The sequence below is a fragment of the Kogia breviceps genome, chromosome 3 (genome assembly GCF_026419965.1).
Source record: "Kogia breviceps isolate mKogBre1 chromosome 3, mKogBre1 haplotype 1, whole genome shotgun sequence".
NCBI classification, from domain to species: Eukaryota; Metazoa; Chordata; class Mammalia; order Artiodactyla; family Physeteridae; genus Kogia; species Kogia breviceps.
The window spans coordinates 177,815,421-177,841,737 of record NC_081312.1 but is presented as its reverse complement, the minus strand read 5'-3'; the positions used below and the strand labels follow the sequence as shown (position 1 = coordinate 177,841,737).

The window sequence follows — 26,317 nt, the reverse complement described above, 5'->3', positions numbered from 1 at the left end:
AATGAATAAAGTCAAAGTCCATAGTAATTGTGCTGGGGTTAAGATTTGAGTAAGGTGGGGTTTTTTTGTTGTTTTTTAAAATTTATTTAATTTACTTGTTTTTGGCTGCATTGGGTCTTCGTTGCTGCACGCAAGCTTTCTCTAGTTACGGCGAGCGGGGGCTACTCTTTGTTGTGGTGCATGGGCTTCTAATTGCGTTGGCTTCTCTTGTTGCGGAGCACGGGCTCTTGGCAGGCGGGCTTCAGTCCTTGTGGTGCACGGGCTCAGTAGTTGTGGCTTTCAGGCCCTAGAGCACAGGCTCAGTAGTTGTGGCACACGGGCTAAGTTGCTCCGCGGCATGTGGGATCTTCCAGAACCAGGGCTGGAACCCTTGTCCCCTGCATTGGTAGGCAGATTCTTTTTTCTTTCTTCTTTTTTTTTTTTTTTTTTGCGGTACTCAGGCCTGTTGTGGCCTCTCCCGCTGTGGAGCACAGGCTCTGGATGCACAGGCTTAGCGGCCATGGCTCATGGGCCCAGCCGCTCTGCGGCACATGGGATCCTCCCGGACCGGAGCACGAACCCGCGTCCCCTGCATAGGCAGGCGGACTCTCAGCCACTGCGCTGCCAGGGAAGCCCGGTAGGCAGATTCTTAACCACTGCACCACCAGGGAAGCCTTTGAGTAAGGTTTTTGTCAAGAGAGTTGTTGCCTTCGGTTCTTGGAAATAAAGTGTAATTATTTGACATTTTAGCATTTTGACAAGCCACTCTGATGTGGCTGTATCAAAATAGATAAGTTGGAATGGTCAAGCCAAAGAGGCTGTGTAAAAATGGCCAGTTTCATCTGCTGCTAATGAAGAGAATGTGGTAGAGAGAGATAAGTAACTTTGGATAGCAGTTATTTTAGGAGGTGGGCTGTAATCAGGGAGGAGTGAATAGGAAACCTCAGCAGTATTGGTCATTTATCATTTCTTAAGCTGCATGTTAGGTACATAGCTATTAACATGATTTTTATACCTTATAATAATAATCGTTTTAGTGAAAAACATCTACAGATTCTTGGATACATCAAGTTTGATTTATTTACTTGGTGATTTTACAGTAACTTTCCTCTGAAGAGGCAATTATTCATAATATTGAAGGTACTCAGAAAAAAGTTTTAATGTTTCTTTGGACTTTTTTCAGTGGGCATACTGAACATTTGTTATTGAAATCTTTATAAGAAAATATTTTTATAATAGCTAATAAAAATGTTTTAGCTAGCATATGATTTGGGATGTTTATTTTCTTCCCTTAGATTTTTATATTGTTCTCCAACGTATTAATTGATTATGTCACATTTAATTTTTTTGCATTTATGATTACTGATTTTTACCTTAAATATTTGAATATATTATTAATAAAACTCTAACATACTAGTGGTAAAATATCTGGATGCTATAAATAGTACTGAGTAGCCACATTTATAGTTTAATATTAACAAGGAAATGTTATGTTTAACAGAAAAAAAGTTTGAACGGAATGAGCCCAGAAAGCCTGCTGTGCCATTGAGGACGGACCATCCAGTCATGGGGATACAGAGTGAAAAAAATTTTATAAATACAAATGCAGCCGATGTCATTATGGGAGTGGCTAAAAAACCTAAACCAATTTATGTTGACAAAAGAACTGGAGACAAGCATGACCTTGAAACTTCAGGACTAGTTCCCAAGTACATCAATAAAAAGGTAGCCTTGTGATATATTAATAACACCTGATAGTCAGATAATTTAAATATGGTATTCATAATGATTGTCTGTATTATCACTAATAGTGCCCTCACTGACAAACTAATGGTTACCATTGGGGAGAGGGAAAGGGGAAGGGGTTGGAAAGGGGTAGGGGATTAAGAGGTACAGATTACTACAGATAAAATAAATAAGATACAAGGGAAATATAGCTAACCTTTTATAATAACTTTAAATGGAGTTTATATCTATAAAAATTTTGAACCACTACGTTATACACCTAAAACTAATATAATATTGTAAATCAACTGTACTTCAATTAAAAAACTAGTGCTCTCACTGGACAAATTATCTAGATTTTCAGTTCTCACTCCTCTAAAGTCCGTGTTTGGTCCAAATCTAGTATGATGAAATTACAGACAATTTGGAATGAACAGCAACATATAGTTCAGTAGAGGGAAACTATCATTGTCTTTTGTAATTTCAGCTATTAATGTATTTAACATTTATGGCAAACATTCTCTAAAAGGTACTCATTTTCGGTGAGGTAGAATTGTCACTAGAAGCACAGTTGTTACTATAAATCTAGAAGGAATAACCTTTCAGAAGAGCCTAAGGTTTAGTCACTAGTTTACATTATCTTGCTAACAGAATGAGAGAAATGAAGAGGAAAACAACTTAAGAACCATCCATCCTATCAGTGTACTGTAAATAATTCACAGTACTACTTCAGTTTGAATATACTCATTTGTGTTTGGTTTGCAGTCAAGCAGACCTTGAAAGTACTGTACAATGTTTAGTCTTTTCAGCACCTTCATTTCTATCTGAAAAGGTGCTTATCAGATAGGCATATAATTTCATTGTTGAAAATTATAGAAGCTTGGGTTTAGCAGTTTAAATATAGAACTTTAAAATTTAAAAAGCTTATGAAAAATACCTTATATAAGACCTATTTTACTTTGCATGCGTATAGAGCACAAAAGTGCTGGAAGCACACATAGTATAATATGAATACAAAATCCTAAAGAATAATAATGCATAATAATAACTTGGGCAAAAAAAGAAAGGAAGGAAATAAGAAAGAAAAGAAGAGAAAAAGAGGAAATTGTAGCACTGATGTAACACTGATGTAAGAGGGGCTTGTCATCCAGTGATCTACCATGGTGAATCCAATGACTGTTCACCATCGAAACAGGAACCTCAAGGCTGTTGTCAGAGAACGCTGCTTATTCCCTGAGAAACCCTTGTCACTCAGCTGGCTGAGACACCTTTGGAAGACCTCAGTAGGAATCTGGGAGTTGGCAGCTCATACTTAACAAAGATTCAAGTTTCTCTAGATACGTCCTCCTTCTGTGGCCCCTGGAGGCTCTTCAGGGTCCTTGTCCCATAGGGTGTTGAAAAGCAGAAATTTCATTCTGGTTCTTTAAAGCCATTTCCAATCCATCATTTCTCCACCGTCACGTAAAAACCCTTCTCCTGTGATGGTCATGCCACAAACCACCACACTGGCTGCCTTCCACCTAAGCTGTCCACTTCAATACATTTTCTGCCGTGAACAGGAAATTGAGAGTCTCCATCACAGAGACAGAAAAATACGAGGTTAGTCTACCTGTGCTTGTCTACGAAGCCACGCAAATTCTCTGCTCCTAGTGTACTCTCGATGGCTAACCAGTCAGGGCTTTCGAAGGACTAACTCAACTTACGTTCTACTTATCCAAGTTAAGCTTTAAAATCTATTATTGGGCTTCCCTGGTGGCGCAGTGGTTGAGAGTCCGCCTGCCGATGCAGGGGACGCGGGTTCGTGCCCCGGTCCGGGAGGATCCCACATGCCGCGGAGCGGCTGGACCCATGAGCCATGGCCGCTGAGCCTGCGCGTCCGGAGCCTGTGCTCCGCAGCGGGAGAGGCCACAACAGTGAGAGGCCCGCGTACCGCAAAAAAAAAAAAAAATAAAATAAAATAAAATCTATTATTGGTAAGTGAGATAGTAAGTCCTTTTAAAGGCAAGGCCATTTTTTAAAAGTGAATGAACCTCATGTTTTAGTTCCAAATAAAGTATTACTTGCCCATTTATGCCATGAGAATAATTTGTGTAAGCAAACTGAAGCATGGATGTTTGCCTGAGTTACATAGCAATAATAGGAAGACAAGCATTTCTAATTCTAACTCTGCCACTTACTTAACTTTGTGATATTTAACAAGTTATTACATTTATCACAGCATGGTAAGGATTAAATGATATAAAATATATTAAGCACTTGACACAATACCTGGTACCTAATAGAAGTTCAGTAAAGAGAGGATATTATAATATATGCAATTAGTAATATTAATAGTGTGCATTAGCCCTCAATGATCCAGCACATGGGAATATTTCCGATCACTGCAGCTTTTACCCATTTGTGAGGTAGTTCTTTTTCCTAAACAGAGTATAAGCCAAATATAATTTAATCACTTGTGATGACACAGTCATCATTGTGAACCTCAATGATTGTACTAAGCTGAAACGAGGTGTTGCCCTCAGTGTTTCCTGAAATGGATTGAACTGCTTACCATGAAACTTAACTTACCAGAATACTGAGCTCTTAGAGTCTATTTGTATAGTGCTTTGCAGCTTTCCAGAACACATTTGTAGCTAGGATTTCTATCCCTTGTTGTCAGGATTAGGTTAGGTTGTGCTGTGGTTAACAACCCCCGAATTTCAGTAACTAAAAGCAACTAAGTTTTATTGCTTGCTTGTGCTGCCTGTGCATTGAGGGTTGTTGGGAGCTCTGCTTCTTGTCCTCATTCCAGGACCCAGGCAACCCAAAACATCACCCATCACCATACCAGAGAGAAAAAGAGCATGACAAGTCAACCGTTAGTTCATGAGGCTTCTACCCCAAAAGGACATTCCTTCCACTCACACGGGGAAATTCAGGTCACATGGCTGCATCTTACTTGAAGGGGAGCAGGAAAATATTGGCATACCAAGTGCCTAGAAGGAGAAGAACCAGAATATTTGTGAATAGTTTTAATGACTCATATCTCTCAACAGCTACTTCCTCAGAGAGGTCTTCCCTGACATTGTTTTTTTCTTTAACTTAATTTTATTTTTTTTTATACATGAGGTTCTTATTAGTTATCCATTTTATACATATCAGTGTATACATGTCAATCCCAATCTCCCAACTCATCCCACCACCACCACCCCCTGCCACTTTCCCCCCTTGGTGTCCATACGTTTGTTCTCCACATCTGTGTCTCAATTTCTGCCTTGCAAACCGGTTCATCTGTATCATTTTTCTAGGTTCCACCTATATACATTAATATACGATATTTGTTTTTCTCTTTCTGACTTAACTTCACTCTGTATGACAGTCTCTAGATCCATCCACGTCTCTACAAATGACCTAATATCATTCCTTTTTATGGCTGAGTAATATTCCATTGCATATATGTACCACATCTTCTTTATCCATTCGTCCATCGATGGGCATTTAGGTTGCTTCCATGTCCTGGCTATTGTAAATAGTGCTGCAATGAACATTGGGGTGCATTGGTCCTTTTGAATTATGGTTTTCTCTGGGTATATGCCCAGTAGTGGGATTGCTGGATCATATGGTATTCTATTTTTAGTTTTTTAAGGAACCTCCATACTGTTCTCCATAGTGGCTGTATCAATTTACATTCCCACCAACAGTGCAAGAGGGTTCCCTTTTCTCCACACCCTCTCCAGCATTTGTTGTTTGCAGATTTTCTGATGATGCCCATTCTAACTGGTGTGAGGTGATACCTCATTGTAGTTTTGATTTGCATTTCTCTATAAATTAGTGATGTTGAGCAGTTTTTTAATGTGCTTCTTGGCCATCTGAATGTCTTCTTTGGAGAAATGTCTATTTAGGTCTTCTGCCCATTTTTGAATTGGGTTGTTTGTTTCATTAATATTGAGCTGCACAAGCTGTTTATATATATTTTGGAGATTAATCCTTTGTCCATTGATTCATTTGCAAATATTTTCTCCCATTATGAGGGTTGTCTTTTCGTCTTGTTTATGGTTTCCTTTGCTGTGCAAAAGTTTTTAAGTTTCATTAGGTCCCATTTGTGTATTTTTGTTTTTATTTCCATTACTCTAGGAGGTGGATCAAAAAACATCTTGCTGTGATTTATGTCAAAGAGTGTTCTTCCTATGTTTTCCTCCAAGAGTTTTATAGTGTCCAGTCTTCTATTTAGGTCTCTAATCCATTTTGAGTTTATTTTTATGTATGGTGTTAGGGAGTGTTCTAATTTCATTCTTTTACATGTAGCTGTCCAGTTTTCCCAGCACCACTTATTGAAGAGGCTGCCTTTTCTCCACTGTATATTCTTGCATCCTTTATCAAAGATAAGGTGACCATATGTGCGTGGGTTTATCTCTGGGCTTTCTATCCTGTTCCATTGATCTATATTTCTGTTTTTGTGCCAATACCACATTGTCTTGATTACTGTAGCTTTGTAGTATAGTTTGAAGTCAAGGAGTCTGATTCCTCCAGCTCCGTTTTTTTTCCCTCAAGACTGCTTTGGCTATTCGTGGTCTTTTGTGTCTCCATACAAATTTTAAGATTTTTTTGTTCTAGTTCCGTAAAAAATGCCATTGGTAATTTGATAGGGATTGCACTGAATCTCTAGATTGCTTTGGGTAGTATAGTCATTTTCACAATATTGATTCTTCCAATCCAGGAACATGGTATATCTCTCCATCTGTATGATCTTTAATTTCATTCATCAGTGTCTTACAGTTTTCTGCATACAGGTCTTTTGTCTCCCTAGGTAGGTTTATTCCTAGGTATTTTATTCTTTTTGTTGCAGTGGTAAATGGGAGTGTTTCCTTAATTTCTCTTTCATGTTTTTCATCATTAGTTTGTAGGAATGCAAGAGATTTCTGTGCATTAATTATGTAATTATTTACAACTTTACCAAATTCGTTGATTAGCTCTAATAGTTTTCTGGTGGCATCTTTAGGTTTCTCTATGTATAGTGTCACGACATCTGCAAACAGTGACAGTTTTACTTCTTCTTTTCCAATTTGTATTCCTTTTATTTTTCTTCTCTGATTGCCATGGCTAGGAATTCCAACACGGTGTTGACTAATAGTGGCGAGAGTGGACATCCTTGTCTTGTTCCTGATCTTAGAGGAAATGCTTTCAGTTTTTCACCATTGAGACTGATATTTGCTGTGGGTTTGTCTTATATGGCCTTTATTATGTTGAGGTAGGTTCCCTCTATACCTACTTTCTGGAGAGTTTTTATCATAAATGGGTGTTGAATTTGTCAAAAGCTTTTTCTGCATCTATTGAGATGATCATATGGTTTTTCTCCTTCAGTTTGTTGATATGGTGTATCACATTGATTGATTTGCATATATTGAAGAATCCTTGCATCCCTGGATAAACCCCACTTGATCATGGTGTATGATCCTTTTTAATGTGTTGTTGGATTTTGTTTGCTAGTATTTTATTGACTATATTCATCAGTGATATTGGTCTGTACTTTTCTTTTTTTGTAGTATCTTTGTTTGGTTTTGGTATCAGGGTGATGGTGGCCTCATAGAATGAGTTTGGGGGTTTTCCTTCCTCTGCAATTTTTGGGAAGAGTTTGAGAAGCGTGGGTGTTAGCTCTTCTCTAAATGTTTGATAGAATTCACTGTGTAGCCATCTGGTCCTGGACTTTTGTTTGTTGGAAGATTTTTAATCACAATTTCAATTTCATTACTTGTGATTGGTCTGTTCATGTTTTCTATTTCTTCCTGGTTCAGTCTTGGAAGGTTATACCTTTCTAAGAGTTTGTCCATTTCTTCCAGATTGTCCATTTTATTGGCATTGAGCCGCTTGTAGTAGTCTCTTAGGATGCTTTGTATTTCTGCGGTGTCTGTTGTAACTTCTCCTTTTTCATTTCTAATTTTATTGATTTGAGTCCTCCTCCTCTTTTTCATGATGAGTCTGGCCAATGGTTTATCAATTTTATCTTCTCGAAGAACCAGCTTTTAGTTTTATTGATCTTTGCTATCGTTTTCTTTGTTTCAATTTCATTTATTTCTGCTCTTCATGATTTCTTTCCTTCTACTAACTTTGGGTTTTGTTTGTTCTTCTTTCTCTTATTTCCTTTAGGTGTAAGGTTAGATTGTTTATTTGAGATTTTTCTTGTTTCTTGAGATAGGCTTCTATTGCTGTAAACTTCCCTCTTAGAACTGCTTTTGCTGCATCCCATAGGTTTTGGATCATCGTGTTTTCATTGTCATTTGTTTCTAGGTATTTTTTGATTTCCTCTTTGATTTCTTGGTTATTTAGTAATGTATTGTTTAGCCTCCGTGTATTTGTGTTTTTAATGGGTTTTTTTCCCCTGTAATTGATTTCTAATCTCATAGCGTTGTGGTCAGAAAATATGCTTGATATGATTTCAATTTTCTTAACTTTACTGAGGCTTGACTTGTGACCCAAGATGTGATCTATCCTGGAGAATGTTCCATTTGCACTTGAGAAGAAAGTGTAATCTTCTGTTTTTGGATGGAATGTCCTATAAATATCAGTTAAATCTATCTGGTCTGTTGTGTCATTTAAAGCTTGTATTTCCTTATTAATTTTCTCTTTGGATGATCTGTCCATTGGTGTAAGTGAAGTGTTAAAGTCTCCCACTATTATTGTGTTACTGTCGATTTCCTCTTTTATAGCTGTTAGCAGTTGCCTTATGTATTGAGGTGCTCCTATGTTGGGTTCATATATATTTATAATTGTTATATCTTTTTCTTGGAATGATCCCTTGATCATTATTTAGTGTCCTTCCTTGTCTCTTGTAGCATTCTTTATTTTAAAGTCTGTTTTATCTGATATGAGTATTGTTACTCCAGCTTTCTTTTGATTTACATTTGCATAGAATATCTTTTTCCATCTCCTCATTTTCAGTCTTTATGTGTCCCTAGGTCTGAAGTGGGTCTCTTGTAGACAGCATATATATGGGTCTTGTTTTTGTATCTATTCAGGAAGCCTGTGTCTTTTCATTGGAGGATTTAATCCATTCATGTTTAAGGTAATTATCCATATGTATGTTCCTATTACCATTTTCTTAACTGTGATGCATTTGTTTTTGTAGGTCCTTTTCTTCTCTTGTGTTTCCCACTTAGAGAAGTTCCTTTAGCATTTGTTGTAGGGGTGGTTTGGTGGTGCTGAATTCTCTTAGCTTTTGCCTGTCTGTAAACCTTTTGATTTCTCCATCGAATCTGAATGAGATCCTTGCCAGGTAGACTAATTTTGGTTGTAGGTTCTTCCCTTTCATCAGTTTAAATATATCATGCCACTCCCTTCTGGCTTGTAGAGTTTCTGCTGAGAAATCAACTGTTAACCTGATGGGAGTTCCTTTGTATGTTATTTGTCATTTTTCCCTTGCTGCTTTCAATAATTTTTTCTTTGTCTTTAATTTTTGTCAGTTTGATTACTATGTGTCTTGGCATGTTTCTCCTTGGGTTTATCCTGCCTGGGACTCTCTGCACTTCCTAGACTTGGGTGGCTATTTCCTTTCCCATGTTAGGGAAATTTTCGACTGTAATCTCTTCAAATATTTTCTAGGGTCCTTTCTCTCTCTCTTCTCCTTCTGGGACCCCTATAACGCAAATGTTGTTGCGATTAATGTTGTCCCAGAGGTCTCTTAGGCTGTCTTCATTTCTTTTCATTCTTTTTTTTTTATTCTGTTCCATGGCAGTGAATTCCACCATTCTGTCTTTCAGGTCCCTTATCTGTTCTTCTGCCCCAGTTATTCTGCTATTGATTCCTTATAGTATATTTTTCATTTCAGTTATTGTATTGTTCATCTCTGTTTGTTTGTTCTTTAATTCTTCTAGGTGTTTGTTCTTTAATTCTTCTAGGTCTTTGTTAAACATTTCTTGCATCTTCTCAATCTTTGCCTCCATTCTTTGTCCGAGGTCCTGGATCATGTTCACTATCATTATTCTGAGTTCTTTTGCTGGAAGGTTGCCTATCTTCACTTCATTTAGTTGTTTTTCTGGGGTTTTATCTTGTTCCTTCATCTGGTACATAGCTGTCTGCCTTTTCATCTTGTCTATCTTTCTGTGAATGTGGGTTTTGTTCCACAGACTGCAGGATTGTAGTTCTTGCTTCTGCTGTCTGCCCTCTGGTCTTCCCTGACATCTTTACTTATCTCAAATACCTCTCATGACTTTCTTTTTTCTTGCTCTGTTTTACTGTGGAGCACTTATATATATTATTTTATACTTTATTTTAGGTGAGTTTCTCTCACTATAGAATACACATTCCATGAGGACAGAAACTTTGCCTTTCTTATTTACTGGTGTAGCTGGCACCAAATACATCCTCAAATAATTCTCTGAAGAATGAACAGGGAGTAGTTCTGTTTCTCTACACAGTGATATCAACACATTCACTAACTTGAAAGAATCATAGCTGATTGCTTCACTGTCAGTCCTTGTAAGCAGCCCAGGAGCTTAAAATTGTATTTTGTACCTCCAAAAACAACCTTAGGGGCCCAACTCAATTGTTTCTTAAAGCAGGTTTGCCTAACATCTTTAAGAGTTTGTTCTTACAATGCATTGGAAGCATTTATCTTCCCTTTTTTTTTTTTTTTTTTTTTTTTTTTTTTTTTACGAGATCATGCACAAGAGACCTTAAGATATTTGAGATATTTCAAGGTAAAATCTGAAGCACCTAAAAGAAATAAAGAAAATCCATTTCTTCGGGGTAAAGTAAGGGCCAAGTCATCAGCCAAGAACAGGCACTGGGAACATTCAAAAGAGGGAAAACAAACAGCCATGATAACAGCACAGATGGTTTTAAATGACCAGAATCAACTAGTTCTGAATAGGAAAAAAAAAAAAAATCACTGCCTTTTGTTAACTTGCAGTGTTTTGAGCAAAGGCTTTAAGTCTGTAACATTTCTTTTGCTCCTAATCATTGGTTGGTATGTACACATATATAATATTACTTTCAAGATGTTGATTTTTATTTTTCTGAAAAATCTTTACAAGGATTATGGTGTCACGCCTGAATATATACGTAAGCAAAATGAAGAAGTGAAGAAAGCCCAGGAAGAATATGAAAACTATATCCAGGAAAACCTCAGGGAAGCAGCTATGAAAAGGCTATCTGATGAAGAAAGGGAGGCAGTTCTGCAGGTAAGCGTCTATAGTTTACATTCATGTGTAACTCTTTAAATCATCTGTGAGAGAAAGGTCCACCATCAGTGATTATTAAGGCCAGCACTTTGATTTTGAAATCAGAACACTCTCTTTTGCTTATAGTGACAACTGCATGCAACAAAGCTGGCTCTTTGGGGAGAGCAAAAAGTTGTGATATAGGGATTGTTGAATAATAATTTGTTTCCAACTAGGTGAGCTTCTGCTTCTTCCTGAAGTAGTGTCATAAGCAAGCTAAGCTTCTCCTTCAACGAAAGTACATAAATAAAGTAAAAAATCATTTTGATTTTCATTCCCATGCCCCTGAATTTTTCAAAAATAATATCCATAAGGTAGATATTTTTCACTAGGTGGAGCTCTAGAATAATTGAAACTGTCCCTAGACCAACTAACTTTCTTTCTTTCTTATAAGCAAGTGTCCAGATTTTAAAATAACCAGGTGTTAGACTTTACATATGTTTTCTTTATTTGTAATAAAACAGACTTAAAGACACTTAGACACTGTAGTTTTTAATGCAAGACTTGTGTCTGAAGCGTTTAAAATATTGGGGGATGTGAGCACCGTTGCTCCATCATCTTTAGAGAGTATTTATTTAAGCACCTTACTGACACTGTTCTATAGTTGTGCTCTCTTATAGAGGTAAAAATAGTACTTTATTCTTTGTTTTGTTACTTTGAAAGCTTTCTACAAAGTCATTTCTAGTGACCTTTTCAAAACAGAAAAAAACCCTATTTTTACAACATTAATTTCTATTGAACAATGGATTCATATGCCGGTATAAATTCTTAGCATTTTATCAGTGCCATCCCAATCATCAGTAAACATTTATTAAATGTCTGTTCTGCATAGAGTTTCATGCTAGGCCCCAAGGGGCATAAAATAAAATTTCTGCTATGGATAATGTTGTAATTTAATTGATAAGAGGTGCTGTGTATCTAGGTACATATAGAAAGATGTGTGTGTGTGTACAGATGATACGTATTATAAGGTTCACAGGCATGAACATCCAGTGCAGGACGTAGGTAGGTCTTTAGCTGCGCCTTAAACTGCAGAGTAAGAGGATATCCCAGACAGCAGGAGTGGCCCGAGGGCAGGGACCCTGTCTCTTTGTCGCCAGCAATCTCTGCAATGCCTAACCTAGTGCCCAGTGTAAACACAGGCGATGAATAATGGTGCGCTGGAGAGGAGGAAGGAAGACAGGCAGGCAAGAAGGCTGGCACACGTGGAAGTGGGACCCGGCCCGTCATTTGCAGGAAGAGCACGGCTCTTTGGTTCCCTCCCTCCCTCCTTCCCTCCCTCTCTCCCTCCCTCCCTCCCTCCCTCTCTCCCTCCCTCCCTCCATCGGATTCTGCCCTTCTTAAAGCATACATGCTTTTGTGAAAGCCAGGTTTTTATATCTAAGAAAAATAGGAAAAGAAAGGAAGAACTTCCCTGGGAAGGAAAAGGCTCTTGCCTCAGGCACCTCCTTAGTGGGTCAGCAGCCCTCAGCTTCCTGATGTGGTCACTACGGAGTTTCTTTGTAGACACTTTGATAGACAATAGCTGACCCTCCCTTGGATGCCTTATTAGCTGGGTAGTGTAGCTGCCATGGTAACAAAGCCCGAGCTCTGTCCCTGACAAGCCCTGAGCCCTGCTCCCTTCCCTGCGTCAGAGTTGCATGTAGTTCTCTGACAGTACGGTCACCTTCTGCTCGTTCTTCATAAAATAACCGTCTCATTATCCAGGAAGGGATCGTCTGGTCTCATTATTCCAAACGTCTCATTTCACAGATGAGGATGTAAAATGCAGGTATATCAGTATGCAGTGGGCACGTTTGTTCATTCGCCCCTCCGTTCATCCACTGAACATCTAATCCACCACGTCCCACTCACTGTACCCAGCCTGGGGGATATACTGTTGCGAGCAGAACAAACGTGGTCCTTACTGTCAGTGAACTTGGAGGCTGGTTTACATTTGCCCCTGGTCACAACATTACCAAGTAGCGGAAGAGGGACTAAAACTCACATCGAGCAGTTCCCAGGCCCGTTTTTTCCTACCACGTGATAAGCACGTGCATAAGAGGTGACAGAGGGACGCTCTTCCCGCCCGGGATCCAGCAGGAGATAGAAGGCACAGTTGGCTGAGATTCTGAGGAGAATTTACACAGGAACTATTTACAGAGGTGAGGCAGGGCTAAGGGAACCAACAAGGGACACTTGAGGCGCCCAGGACTAGGGACAGTGGGAATCACCAGCACCCTGTGCTGGAAGGGCAGGGGCAGGAAACAGCGCTACCGGAGCGGGCTGGGCGCTGGAGCCCGGAAGAGGGGCCCCGACAGGCACTGCAGTCGTGTCCGGGCGATGTCCAGGGTGGGGGAAGAAGTGCCCCGAGCTCTCTCTCCTCCCACCGGTGCCTGCCTTGGCTGAATTCAGGCAGAGGCTGGAGGGAACAGCGCTGGGGGGGGCGGGGGAGCAGCCCATAGGAATAAATACCTCAGCCCCACCACCGCCCAGCCCCTAGTCACAGCGCAGAACCAGAAGGTGGAGAATGGGGGGGGGGGGGTGGCAGCAGAGGAGCACGGACCTGAACACACTTCCTATTATTTTATGCCCGCTTCTCCCTATGTGAAATTTTTCCAAAATTAACAGTATTATTTCAGTATTAAACTAGAAGAGAGAAAAATGAAGAACTAAAGATAAGGGAAAATCAGTATCGCTGCAGTGGATAAAAGATTTTTTTTTTTAGATGAAATAACCACAAAACCGCTAAGAGGCTATTTCGGTATAATGTGAAATATCAATCACATTTAGTTCCCATCCCTAGAGGTGGACTTTGATCCAAATGTTATTGTACACACTGGAAGATAAAGAAAACTATCCTTTAAAAAGAAATACTACAAAACGTGTAGCTGCTGTGACGACAAGTAATAGGGAAAGATCACCCAAGGAGCTATGAAAAACCTTTGATATTTCAAAGTGTATAAATAGAGAGATTTCTTCTCTGCAGTAGGCAACCCTGTGGGGCGCTGTGGACACGTACTTCCCATTTCATAATGAAAGGCTGTAGAAAAACAGCATTCTTGCGAGGACTTCTTATTGGACTACTTCTCATACACTATTAAGAACTGTGTTAACCCATCCCCCTCTTTTTAAAACGTAGAAGATGCTTCTGTCTTTTCCCTTCCCCAAATCCTTGATATAATCTCACTCGAGAAATGTTCCGCATTGTGGCCTTTTTTCTCAACAAATCTTTTCTATAAAGTGTGTCCAAACTTGTAGTCATTTTTACCTGAGCATGGAAATAAACCATTTTCTCCCCAAGAGGTTTACAAGATTAAATTTGTACTATGAGGGCTTATTATGAAGGTATTGTTATATAAGACACTTCTAATTCTCTCATAAATCTAAATGTATGGCCGTGATTTTCAAGGACCATATTTTCTTTTTTTTTTTATTTATCAATAATTTTAAATTATGCTACTCCTGAGCTCCGGCTAGGACTTCCAATAGTACGTTGAATAAAAGTGGCAAGAGTGGGCATCTTTGTCTTGTTCCTGATCTTAGAGGAAAAGCTTTTAGCTTTTCACCATTGAGTATGATGTTAGCTGTGGGCTTGTTGTATTTGGCATTTATTATGTTGAGGTATGTTCCCTCTGTATGCACTTTGTTGAAAGTTTTTTTTTTTTATCATAAATGGAGGTTGAATTTTATCATGCTTTTCTGCATCAATTGAGGTGATCATATGATTTTTATCCTTTATTTTATTAACGTAGTGTATCACATTGACTGATTTGCGAATATTGAACCAGCCTTGCCTCCCTGGAATAAATCCCACTTGATTAGGGTACAGGCATACCTTGTTGTTGTTGTTTTTAAATTTATTTATTTATGGCTGTGTTGGGTCTTCGTTTCTGTGCGAGGGTTTTCTCTACTTGTGGCGAGCGGGGCCTGCTCTTCACTGTGGTGTGCGGGCCTCTCACTATCGCGGGCCTCTCTTGTTGCGGAGCACAGGCTCATGACACGCAGGCTCAGTGATTGTGGCTCATGGGCCCAGTTGCCCTGCGGCATGTGGGATCTTCCCAGACCAGGGCTCGAACCCGCGTCCCCTGCATTGGCAGGCGGATTCTCAACCACTGCGCCACCAGGGAAGCCTCCATACCTTGTTTTATTGCACTTCATTTTACTGTGCTTCACAGATACTGAGATTTTTACAAATTGAAGATTTGTGGAAACGCTGTACTGCCAGATGATGGTTAGCATTTTTTAGCAGTAAAGTATTTTTTTATTAAGGTATTTGTTTTTTTAAACATAATGCTATTGCATACTTAATAGACTATGGTCTATTTCTAGTTTCATACCATTGTGGTCAGAAAATATGTTTGATATGATTTCAGTCCTCTTAAATTTATTAAGACTTGATTTGTAGCCTAACATATGATCTGTACTGGAGAATGTTCTGTGTACACTTGAGAAGAATGTGTATTTGTTGCTTTTGGATGGAAAGTTTTATATATATATCTGTGAAGTCCATCTGCTCTAACCTGTCATTTAAAGTTGATGTTTCCTTACTGATTTTCTGTCTGGATGATCTATCCATTGATGTAAGTGGAATATTAAAGTCCCCTACTATTATAGTATTGCTGTCTGGTTTTTTCTTTCAATTTGTTAATATTTGCATTCATATTTTGATGCTCCTATGTTGGGTACATAAATATTTACAAATGTTATATCCTCTTGTTGTATCAACCCCTTTATCATTATGTCATGCCCTTTGTCCCTTATTACAGTCTTTGTTTCAAAGTCCGTTTTTTCTGTCATAAGTATAGCTACCCCAGCTTTCTTTTGGTCTTCATTTGCATGGGATATGTTTTTGTGGGTCAGGGATCATAATTTCCAGGCAATATTTTAAATTTTACTTTCAGCTTTACTTCTCATTTTTGTGTAAATAAAATGACTTGTGCACCCATAGTGAATAACAGAAAGTGTCAGTTTATAAAATTTCATTGCATGAGTTCAATTAGTTTAAGACCATTTTGTCAATGGAGCCTCTAGTGCATTGTGATAAGAAATGATAACTGTGCAGAGATGGAAATAACCTTTATTGCTCCTAAGAGATTCCTAATTTTGAATTTGTTGGTTTCTGAGAACATAAAACATTAACTTACATTATTGAATTAGCATATGTGTCACATGTAATGATATTTCAGTCATTTCTAGAATAAATTAATGGGAAGTATAGATCCATTAACTGTATGGAGGAAGAATTCTTTCTAATACTGAAAACACATAAAAGATCATCTCTTGTTAAATTGAATTTTGGCATTTTATACAATTCCATTTAGTCAGATATAAGAAAACAAGAAAACATGGCCATGTAAGTCAGAATCAAGTGTTTTGATGTGATTTCTCTGTTGAAGAATGAGGATAATATTTTTTTTCTAAAGAAAAAAAATGAAAATTTTTGTAAGAAATAATTTCCTGTTCAAAATTGTTTTTTTGCTTGGGACATCAACTCTAAGTTGTTTTTACCAAAGCATTTGCTGTGAGCTTAGTTTCATACTACTCATAACTCTGCATACACGTATTTGATGGTAAAAACAAGTACAGTAACATTAAAAACAAAGAAAATAAATACTCCCAGTGGGAATTGAGCACACACTCAAGGACAGGGCTTGGCCTCTGTACAGTATTTTTTGTTACTGTGGCCAAGAACTTGATAAACACATATCATTTTTTAGTTATTTTTGTCAGCTTTCTTTACCTGTTTACATTTTTCCTTCCCAGTGCAATTTTCTTTGTGATTTACTCTGCTTCTGCAGTTTACTTTGCTATGTACAGTTTTCTTTACCATTTGCAGGGGCTGAAAAAGAATTGGGAAGAAGTACATAAGGAGTTTCAGTCCCTCTCGGTCTTCATCGACTCCATACCAAAGAAGCTTCGCAAGCAGAAGCTGGAAGAAAAGATGAAGCAGCTGGAACACGACATTGGTGTCCTTGAAAAGCACAAAGTTATTTATATTGCTAATAAGTAATGTGGATTTTTAAAAATACAGTAATTTTAACATAGAAAAAAAAACCCCGGAAAACATAGAAATTAAATCATCAGTTTTTTTCAAAGAGTAAAATACTATGAAGAGTATAAATATAGTCTTTACCAAAACAATTAGGCAATGTTTAAAGAATAATTGTATTATTTACTTACATAGAGGAAAACAAATTTTGTTTTCACCAGTGTCAGGGTTTCCATGTATAACCTGATTAAAATTTGATGTTCGGTTTTCCAGTTTGATAGCATCATAATTCATTATTATTATGTACTTGTTTCAGATAAGCATTCTTTTCTGGGCCCTGAAAAATAAAGTCAGCACTCAGAACTTCACATTTTTTTCTATACTACCTAATACAAGGAATACAAGGTTAAAAACTGTAAAGTATTTTGAATTGGAAATAGTGGTGTAAGCTTTTTTACTACTCCGAAGTATTTTCTACATATTATTCTAGAGATCCAAAAATTACATATATTTTCTGGTAACCTATGTCATTTGCAGCTACTTACAGCTATAAATATTTTCAATATCCATAATGTTATATATAGGCTGAGAGGTTTACATTTGGAGGAAGAAAAATTGAGAAGATAACATAAAATCAAGGAGACAGCTTATAAATTGTGTCACTAAGGATTGTGGAAGAGAATAGCCTTCTTCCAGACATACAACTTTTAAAAACTGCTATTCTAGGTGCTTTGTTCCATAATTTACTATGTGTATTTCACTAAAATGGATATTACTTTTTCTTTTTGGCTTTCTCTATTTCGTGAAATCTAATGTTTCTATTTGTAAGGTTACATAATTTATTAAGCAATAAGTTTATGTAAGTAGAGCTGTCTTCAACTCAAAATAAATGAGCCTATAAATGTCCAAGAAGAAGATTCTTTTATGAAATTTTAAATTAGAGAAATTTGGTAAAATATATGAAACTATAAAATATCAGAGCAATAACAATTTTTACTGCTTACACTGATTTTTATCCTGTTGGCAGCACAGAAAACAATGATAATTTTTTCAAGCTTTTTCACAAACACGGAATTTGGGAGCATTGTAGAAAAGCTAACTTTCATTAAAGAAAAATTTTTATATACAAATATTTTTGAAAACTCACTTTAAACTTTTTTTCACATATCTGTCTAGGCGTCATTTCTTTATTCCTTTATTACCTTAGGACAGATATAAAATAGAGTACAGTTGACCCTTGAACCATGAAGGGGCGCTGATCCTCCACACAGCTGAAAATCTGCATATACCTTATAGTTAGTCCTCTGTCTGTTTGGTTCCTCCATATCCATGGTTCCATATCCTCAGAGTCAGCCAACCACAGATCGTGTAGCACCACAGTGTTTATTATTGAAAAGAATCCACATGTAAGTACACCCACACAGTTCAAACCCATGTTGTTCAAGGGTCAACTGTATATGATAAATTCTCATTTATGCAGAATCTCCTTCCTTTTTAAGGCTGAATAATACTCCACTGTCTGTATATACCACATTTTGCTTATCCTTTCTTCTGTTGATGGACATTTGGGTTGCTTCCACGTTTTAGCTGTTGTGAATAAGGCTGCTGTGAACATAGGTATACAAATATCTCTTTGAGAACCTGCTTTCAATTCTTTTTTTTTTTTTTTTTTTGCGGTACGTGAGCCTCTCACTGTTGTGTCCTCTCTCGTTGCACAGCACAGGCTCTGGATGCGCAGGCTCAGCGGCCATGGCTCACAGGCCCCGCCGCTCCGCAGCATGTGGGATCTTCCCAGACCGGGGCACAAACCCGCGTCCCCTGCATTGGCAGGCGGACTCTCAACCACTGCACCACCAGGGAAGCCCCTTGCTTTCAATTCTTTTGGGTATATATCCAAAAGTAGATTTGCTGAATCATATGGTAATTCTATTTTTAAGTTTTTGAGGAAATGTCATACTCTTTTCCACAACAGCTATACTATTTTACATTCCCACCAATGCTGTACAAGTGTCCCAATTTCTCTGCATCCTTGCCAATACTTGTTGTTTTCTGTTTTTTGGTAGTAGTCATACTAATAGGTGTGAGGTGGCACCTCATTTTAGTTTGGTTTGCATTTCCCTACTGATTACTGATGGAGTATCTTTTCTTGTGCTTATTAGCCATTTGTATATCTTCTGTGGAGAAATGCCCTTTGCCCATCTTTTTAATTGGATTGTTTGATTTTGTTGTTGAGTTTTAGGAATTTCCTATATATTCTGGATATTAATCCCATATCAGATATAGGATTCGCAAATATTTTCTTCTATGGGTTGCCTTTTTACTTTATTGATAGTGCTTTTTTTTTTTTTTTTGCGGTACGCGGGCCTCTCACTGTTGTGGCCTCTCTCCCGTTGCAGAGCACAGGCTCTGGACGCGCAGGCTCAGCGGCCATGGCTCACGGGCCCAGCCGCTCCACGGCATGTGGGATCTTCCCGGACTGGGGCACGAACCCTTGTCCCCTGCATTGGTAGGCGGACTCTCAACCACTGCGCCACCAGGGAAGCCCCAGTAGTGCCTTTTGATATACAAAATTTTTCAATTTTCACAAAGTGTCCAGTGTGTCTATTTTTTCTTTTGTTACCTGTGCCTTTGGTGTCATATCCAAGAAATCACTGCCAAATCCAATGTTGTAAAGGTTTTATCCTGTTTTTTCTTGCAAGAGTTTTATTGTTTTAGGTCTTAAATTTAGGTCTTTGATCCATTTTGAGCTAATGTTTATATATGATGTTAGTAAGTTTTAAAATCAAAGTGTTGAATCCTCCAGTCTTGTTCTTCTTTTTCAAGATCGTTTTGGCTATTCGGAGTCCCTTGAGATTCCACATGAATTTAGGATAGGTTCTTCTTTTTCTGCAAAAAAAGGTCATTGGGATTTTGCTAGTGATTGCATTGAATCTGTAGATTGGTTTGAGTAGTACTGACATTTTAAGTATATTAAGTCTTCCAATCCATGAACATGGGATGTGTTTCCATCTATTTTTGTCTTCTTTAATTTCTTTCAGCAACATATTATAATTTTCATTATACAAGTCTTTCACCTCCTTGGTTAAGTTCATTCTTAAGTATATTTGATGCTATTGTGAATGGAATTGTTTTTGTAATTTCCTTTTTAGATCATTCATTGTTTATAGAAATACAACTGACTTTTGTGTGTTGACCTTATATCTTGCTACTTTGCTGAGCTCAGTCATTAATTCTAACAGGTTTTTTTGTGTGTATGAAATCTTTAGAGATTTCTACATGGAATATCAAATAATCTGCAGATAATTTTACTTTTTCCTTTCCAACTTGGATGCCTTTATGTCTTTTTCTTGCCAGTTGCTCTGACTAGAACTTCCAGTACTACGTTGAATAGAAGTGGTGAAAGCAAGCATCCCTGCCTTGTTGCTGATCTTAGAGGAAAAGCTTTCAGTCTTTCACCATGATGTTCACTGTAGGTTTTTAGTATATAGCTTTTATTATGTTGAGATAAGTTCCTTTTATTCCTAGTTGTTTGGTTTTTTTCATATTTTTATCATGAAAGGGTGTTGTGAACATCACTTTTTAAACTAAGAACTATCTCTTAAATGATCAGTGTGTTCTCTCCTAGTTATCAAGCTATGTGGGAAGAAAAATCATAATCAAAAGGGTATCTTGGCTAGAACAGAGTAAAAAAATAGTAATTTAGATTATAAAAATCTCTTCAGCTAACAAAGCTCATTCATTGTCATTCAACAAATACTGTCTATAATGTGCTAGGAACTGTTCTGATTGCTGGGTAGAAAAGTGAACAAAATAACTACGTTGGAAGACAGAAGTAATCAGACAAATGCATCTACAATTAGAAATTGAAATTAGTTATTGGTAAGAAAAAAAAAAGTAGGAGGCTATTTTGAAAGGGAATATAAAGTGAGTCCTAAATCAGATTTTATAGTTAAGGGGATGTATTTCTGAGGATCTGACATTTAAAAATAGACTAGGGGCTTCCCTGGTGGCACAGTGGTTGAGAATCTGCCTGCCAATGCAGGGGACACGGGTTCAAGCCCTGGTCTGGGAAGATCCCACATGCCGCGGAGCAACTAGGCCTGTGAGCCACAACTACTGAGCCTGCGCGCCTGGAGCCTGTGCTCCGCAACAAGAGAGGCTGCGATAGTGAGAGGCCCACGCACCGCGATGAAGAGTGGCCCCCACTTGCTGCAACTAGAGAAAGCCCGCGCACAGAAACGAAGACCCAACACAGCCAAAAAATAAATATTAAAAAAAAAAATAGACTAAAGAATGAGTAAACGTTAGGAGAGATGGGGAAGAGAAATATTGTGGAGGGAAAAAGAATCCAGGCAGAGAGAAAATGTGTAAAGGATCTGGGGCAGGCAACCCTGAACCCATAGGAGGAAGGCAGCCATTAGGGCTGGATGGTGCTTAGAGAAGGGAGAAAGGTGCAAAGTGAAGGTGAAGGCGGAAGCAGGGGCCACTGGTGTGTTTTAAGCAGGGAGGTGGCACGATGCGAAAAATATTTTTATTTTTTAATTTTTTAAATATTTATTCGGCTGCACCAGGTCTTAGTTGCAGCACATGGGATCTTCATTGCCGCATGTGGGATCTTTAGTTGCAGCATGCAAGGATCTAAGTCTCTGACCAGGGATCGAACCCGGGCCCCCTGCGTTGGTACCGCAGAGTCTTAACTGCTGGACCACTAGGGAAGTCCCGAAGAGTATTTTTAAATGATCACTTGTTATATGGATTAAAGTGGAAGAATGGATGAATGTGGGGAGACTAATTAGGAGACCCTCATAGTCCTCCAGGCAAAGAAGATAGTGGCATAGACCAAGGCTGTGGTAGTGAAGGCAAGGAGCAGCTGTTGGCTTCCAGAAATATTTAAGAAATTAAAATGCAACTTGGTGATGGGTTGAAAGGAGAAGAAGAGAGTGGTTTCAAGGATGACAGCTACATTTCTGATTTGAGCAACTGGGCAGGGAGGGTGCCATTTTCTGAGGTGGAAAAATCTAAAGGAGGAGCAGATTGGAGGAGGTTATGGTGAAGAATGAAAAATACAATTTTTTTTTTAAGCTAGTGTTCTTTCTTTCTTTATTTTTTTGCCACATCATGCGGCATGCAGGATCTTAGTTCCCCAACCAGGGATCGAACCTGTGTCCCCTGTATTGGGAGCATGGAGTCTTAACCACTGGGCCAGGGAAGTCCCAAGAATACGATTTTTGACATGTTGTATTTATGGTAATCTTGTGACATCTAGTTGGAAATTTAGATAGGTAGGTAGATACTTGAGTCAGAAAAGAGATCTGGGGTAGAATGATAAATTTTGAAATTCAGCAGCATGAGAGATCACCTTGGGACAGAGAATTGAGGGAGGAGACAGTGAATGAGCTCCCATCCGCTCTTGTGCTTAGAAGTCAGATGGGAGAGCAGGAAGGAGCAAGGAGATGAAAGATTGAGTGACCCAAGAGGTCAGAAGAAAACCAGGAAGCCAAGAAAATTCACGAAAGGAGTACCCTTTTCCTAAGGTAGAACTTTGACAATGGGAATGAAATTCTCAACACCTGGCCACGCCTTCCTCTTCCCTGCTTCTGAGCAGGACACAGGTCACCTTCTATACGGGCTCCTCTGCTTCTGTTTTATATTTGCAGTCCAAACTCTTCTGTTGAAATCCTTTTATCTCTCCAGGTATGTTAATCTCATTGTCCCCAAATTAGCATGTGACTTAAGATGCCCATTAATACAGCCCACATGAACCAAAGTGAAGGAAACTTTTCAGCCCCTCAAGGACATTTTTCAGCAGTTAAGGAAACCAATGCTGCTTAATATCATAATTAACTCTTAAGAGGGCAATCTAATTTCACAGAAGGTGGTCTATTCATAAATACTGATTACTCCAAGTTGGAGACAAACATTTATAAGGGACAAAAAGAGCAAGGTAGTTTTTTTGGAGCATTTCTTTTTTCCTGCTCTGATGTGCTATGGTGAATAAAATAAGCAGGTCTGTCTCTGACAGTAAGTTATGTGACGTTTGGGGCAAATCACTTAGCGTTCCCCAACCTTAGTTCCATCTGTAAAGCAAACTGAACTAGATTCTGTCTCACCCTCCTTCCAGTTCTAATGGCCTATCACTATAAAACTATATGACTGTTTTCAACCTGGCTTAAGCAGAAGTTTGGTCTTTAGACTGATGGGAATGCAGAAAATCGTTAGAGAATCCAGAGCCAGTGCTGTTCACCCACCCTCATCAGCTCAACCCACCATTTGACAAACTGGAAAAAATGTTAAGTGAAAACCATCACTTGTTTTCAGATCTTTTTGGATGAAAATTTTCTTAATAATAGTCATTTGAGGTTTTCAGTCACAGGGTGTTTTTCACTCTAAGGATTTTAAGTAGATGGTCTCTCTAGAAAACTAGTGCTGAAAGGAAAAAGGAAGGAAGGGAGAACAGGAGAGAGGGAAAAGGACAGGGAGAGGGAGGGGAGGAGAAGAGTTTAAAAAGAAATGGGATAATATCCCTTTAGCTAGAAAGAGTGGTTCCAGTTACAGAAGAACATTCTCTCTGACTGTGCCAGAGCCTCTATGCTTTTAGGCGGTATCTGTGACAAAACAAAACAAAACAAAAAACAAAAACTTGTCTTCATAATAAGAAAATACTGAATGAGGTCATTTTTTTCTTCACACATAATGTGCTTGATGAGAAAGAACTGAAATTAGCAACAGACTAAGTTAATGCTAATTATCCCTGAAAACTAAAGATAATGTTTCACAGGATTGGTGTAAAAAGACCATGCACATAATAATTTGTTTAAACTGCACATGCAGATAGGGCCTTTAGATACAGACTTTTTATTCTAAAAGATGCTGCCTCTATAGGAAATGAGACTGGATGGGTGTTTGTTTGTTTGTTTGTTTACCTGCCTTCAGCTAGGCACTCAGATGAGTGTTGTCTATGAAGTTCGGGTATACACTTACCTACATGATGCTGCTGATGTGGAAAACATCTGTGAAATTCTTTTGGAATAAAAAGCTTTCCTCCCACCCCTGAACCTCTACCACCAAGTTCTCCTTTCCTGAGACAGCCAATGCTTCAATTTTTTATGTACCTTTTCAGAAACATAAAAGCAAATGAATGGACTTCCTTGGTGGTGCAGTGGTTAAGAATCCGCCTGCCAATGCAGGGGACACGGGTTCGAGTTCTGGTGCAGGAAGATCCCACATGCCACAGAGCAACTAAGCCTATGTGCTACGACTACTGAGCCTGCGCTCTAGAGCCCGCAAGCCACAACTACTGAGCCCTCGTGCTGCAACTACCGAAGCCCGCGAGCCTAGAGCCTGTGCTCCACAACAAGAGAAGCCACCGCAGTGAGAAGCCCGCGCACCGCAACGAATAGTAGCCCCCGCTCGCCACAACCAGAGAAAGCCTGTGCGCAGCAACAAGACCCAACACAGTCAAAAATAAAATATATATAAGTTCCTGCAAGCCTCGCAGCATAGTCAGGAAAAAAAAAAAAAAAAGAAAGAAATCAAATTTTTGAAAAAGCGGGCTTCCCTGGTGGCGCAGTGGTTGAGAATCCGCCTGCCGATGCAGGGGACACAGGTTCGTGCCCCGGTCCGGGAAGATCCCACGTGCCACGGAGCGGCTGGGCCCGTGAGCCATGGCTGCTGAGCCTGTGCGTCCGGAGCCTGTGCTCTGCAACGGGAGAGGCCACAGCAGTGAGAGGCCTGCGTACCGCAAAAAAAAAAAAAAGCAAATGAATATATGTATGTATATGTATATATGTATATTTTTAATATATATATAAATGTATATATACCTATATGTGTGTGTGTATATATATGATATATGTACATATATACATGGATGGATATATACATATCTATCATGAAATACACCTAATTATGTATTTTATATATATATACATATGTCTCTCACTTTTTAAAAACTAAGAGCACACAATAACACCTACCTTTTCAGTTAATAAGCTCGTTTTTTATCAATACATAATGTTCTTCCTTCCTTTTTGTAGATGTACGGTATTAAGTTGTATGCGTGTATATAATATATTTTACCAGTACTCTACTGATGGACATTTAAGTTATTTCATAAGTTTTTTCAGTATTTCCTATTAAAAGCAACGCTGAAGTAACTGACCTTGAACCTACCGCATTTTACACATTTGGCTATATTTGTAGAAAATCATTCCCAGGAGTAAAATAACTAGGTCAAAAGGTACGTACACTTGTAACTTCATTAGAAACTCTTTTAAACATTGCTGTGTGTGTGGGGGGGTGAGTGAATAGGTGATGTATATACATGGTGAAAAATTCAAAATTCATAGCTACCCAAAGGTGAGTAAGGAGAAGTAAGTCTCCCTCACGCTCCTTTCCTGTGGCCACTGAATTCCCCTGCCCAGAAGCAGCCACTGTGACCAGCCTCTGTGTACTTTCCAAATGATGCTCTAGGCGTATGTGTGTGAGATAAAAGTAATGATATATGTGTCTATAGGAGAATTACTCCAATGCAACAGATACGTGGTTTTCTTCTGTCGGTGGAGATCAGAAGACGCTTGCCAAGAGAGGTATCATATAGTCAGTGTAAGCACTCAGGCAAGGAATAGATTTTTATCGTCCCATCATTAATTATCAGCCATGATCTGTAGATTCCATCAAGAAAGCAGAGGTTTTGTTGACTTTCACTATGCCTGTGTGTTCATTCTGGATGGAAGAGAGGCCATGAATATGGGACCTTGCCCTGTCCTTGGCCACACCATGTTGAATTTCCAGTCTGGGTTCATTGCAACGATCTGAGATCTGCTTTCATCTTCCTAGTGGTGGGGTGTGCATTGAGTCTACTGATTGCTGTGTTTGGTGTTCTTCTCTTTCTTAGAAACACTGGAAGCCTACACATTTATTAACTTTAGATTTCAGGCCACATTCAGAGAACCTCCCTTAACTCTATTCACTCCCATCTTTCTGTGCAAACTGGCCTGAGTTCTTCTCTTCCTTAGTATCATGTTAAAAACAAGGAGCAGTTGACCCACCACAATGTCCTAAGTTTTTACAAACAGTCCCCCTCGAGAGTATAGCTAAGTCACGTGGTTTCTCTTCTGACAGTACAAGAGACAATTTTACCAAATATTTTGCCGTGGAATAACAAGGGTCCACAGCTTCCCAGCCTGCCCAAGAACCTTTTCTTTCATGCCTACGCCACCCTCTTCATGACTATTAAAAGGAATTGGACCTTTCATGGCTCAGAAGTCTGTCAAGTCTTACCTTTCATAGGATCGTGTTCCAGTGATGTCGTTCTTGTATCACCTAAGCGGACATAATAATCAGAGTTTGCTATTACACGCTCAAGGCCCCCTATTCACCAGTAGGATTCAAAGTTTCTTTTAAGCAAGGAAAGCAGCACAACAGAGGGACTCAGCAGCTGTCTGCT

At 38.8% G+C, this 26,317-nt stretch overlaps 1 protein-coding gene and 1 long non-coding RNA gene across 6 annotated transcripts in view; one reads left to right on the top strand and one right to left on the bottom strand.

Annotated features, from left to right (window-relative positions):
• The window catches only part of ENKUR (enkurin, TRPC channel interacting protein), a 43,311-nt gene that overhangs the window by 12,603 nt on the left and 4,391 nt on the right, over positions 1–26,317 (top strand). For 2 of the 4 annotated variants that reach the window (XM_067030445.1, XM_059058139.2), the window contains exons 3-5: positions 1,481–1,704; positions 10,713–10,859; positions 16,717–17,776. In XM_067030445.1, the coding sequence (XP_066886546.1) occupies positions 1,481–1,704; positions 10,713–10,859; positions 16,717–16,890 (545 nt within the window). In that variant the 3' untranslated portion in view covers positions 16,891–17,776. Of the gene's footprint in view, positions 1–1,480; positions 1,705–10,712; positions 10,860–16,716; positions 17,777–26,317 lie in introns of those variants that run through there. The other 2 variants (XM_059058141.2, XM_067030444.1) reach the window with 2 other exon arrangements.
• On the bottom strand, positions 1,914–26,317 carry LOC136793867 (uncharacterized). Of its 2 annotated transcripts, none has more exons than XR_010839897.1 (4): positions 26,152–26,317; positions 17,061–17,206; positions 16,621–16,719; positions 1,914–4,679 (listed from the first exon to the last, which is right to left on the bottom strand). It is a non-coding gene; the product is annotated as an uncharacterized lncRNA (long non-coding RNA). The 2 variants fall into 2 exon arrangements; XR_010839898.1 differs by having other exon boundaries at positions 4,526–4,679; positions 16,621–16,809.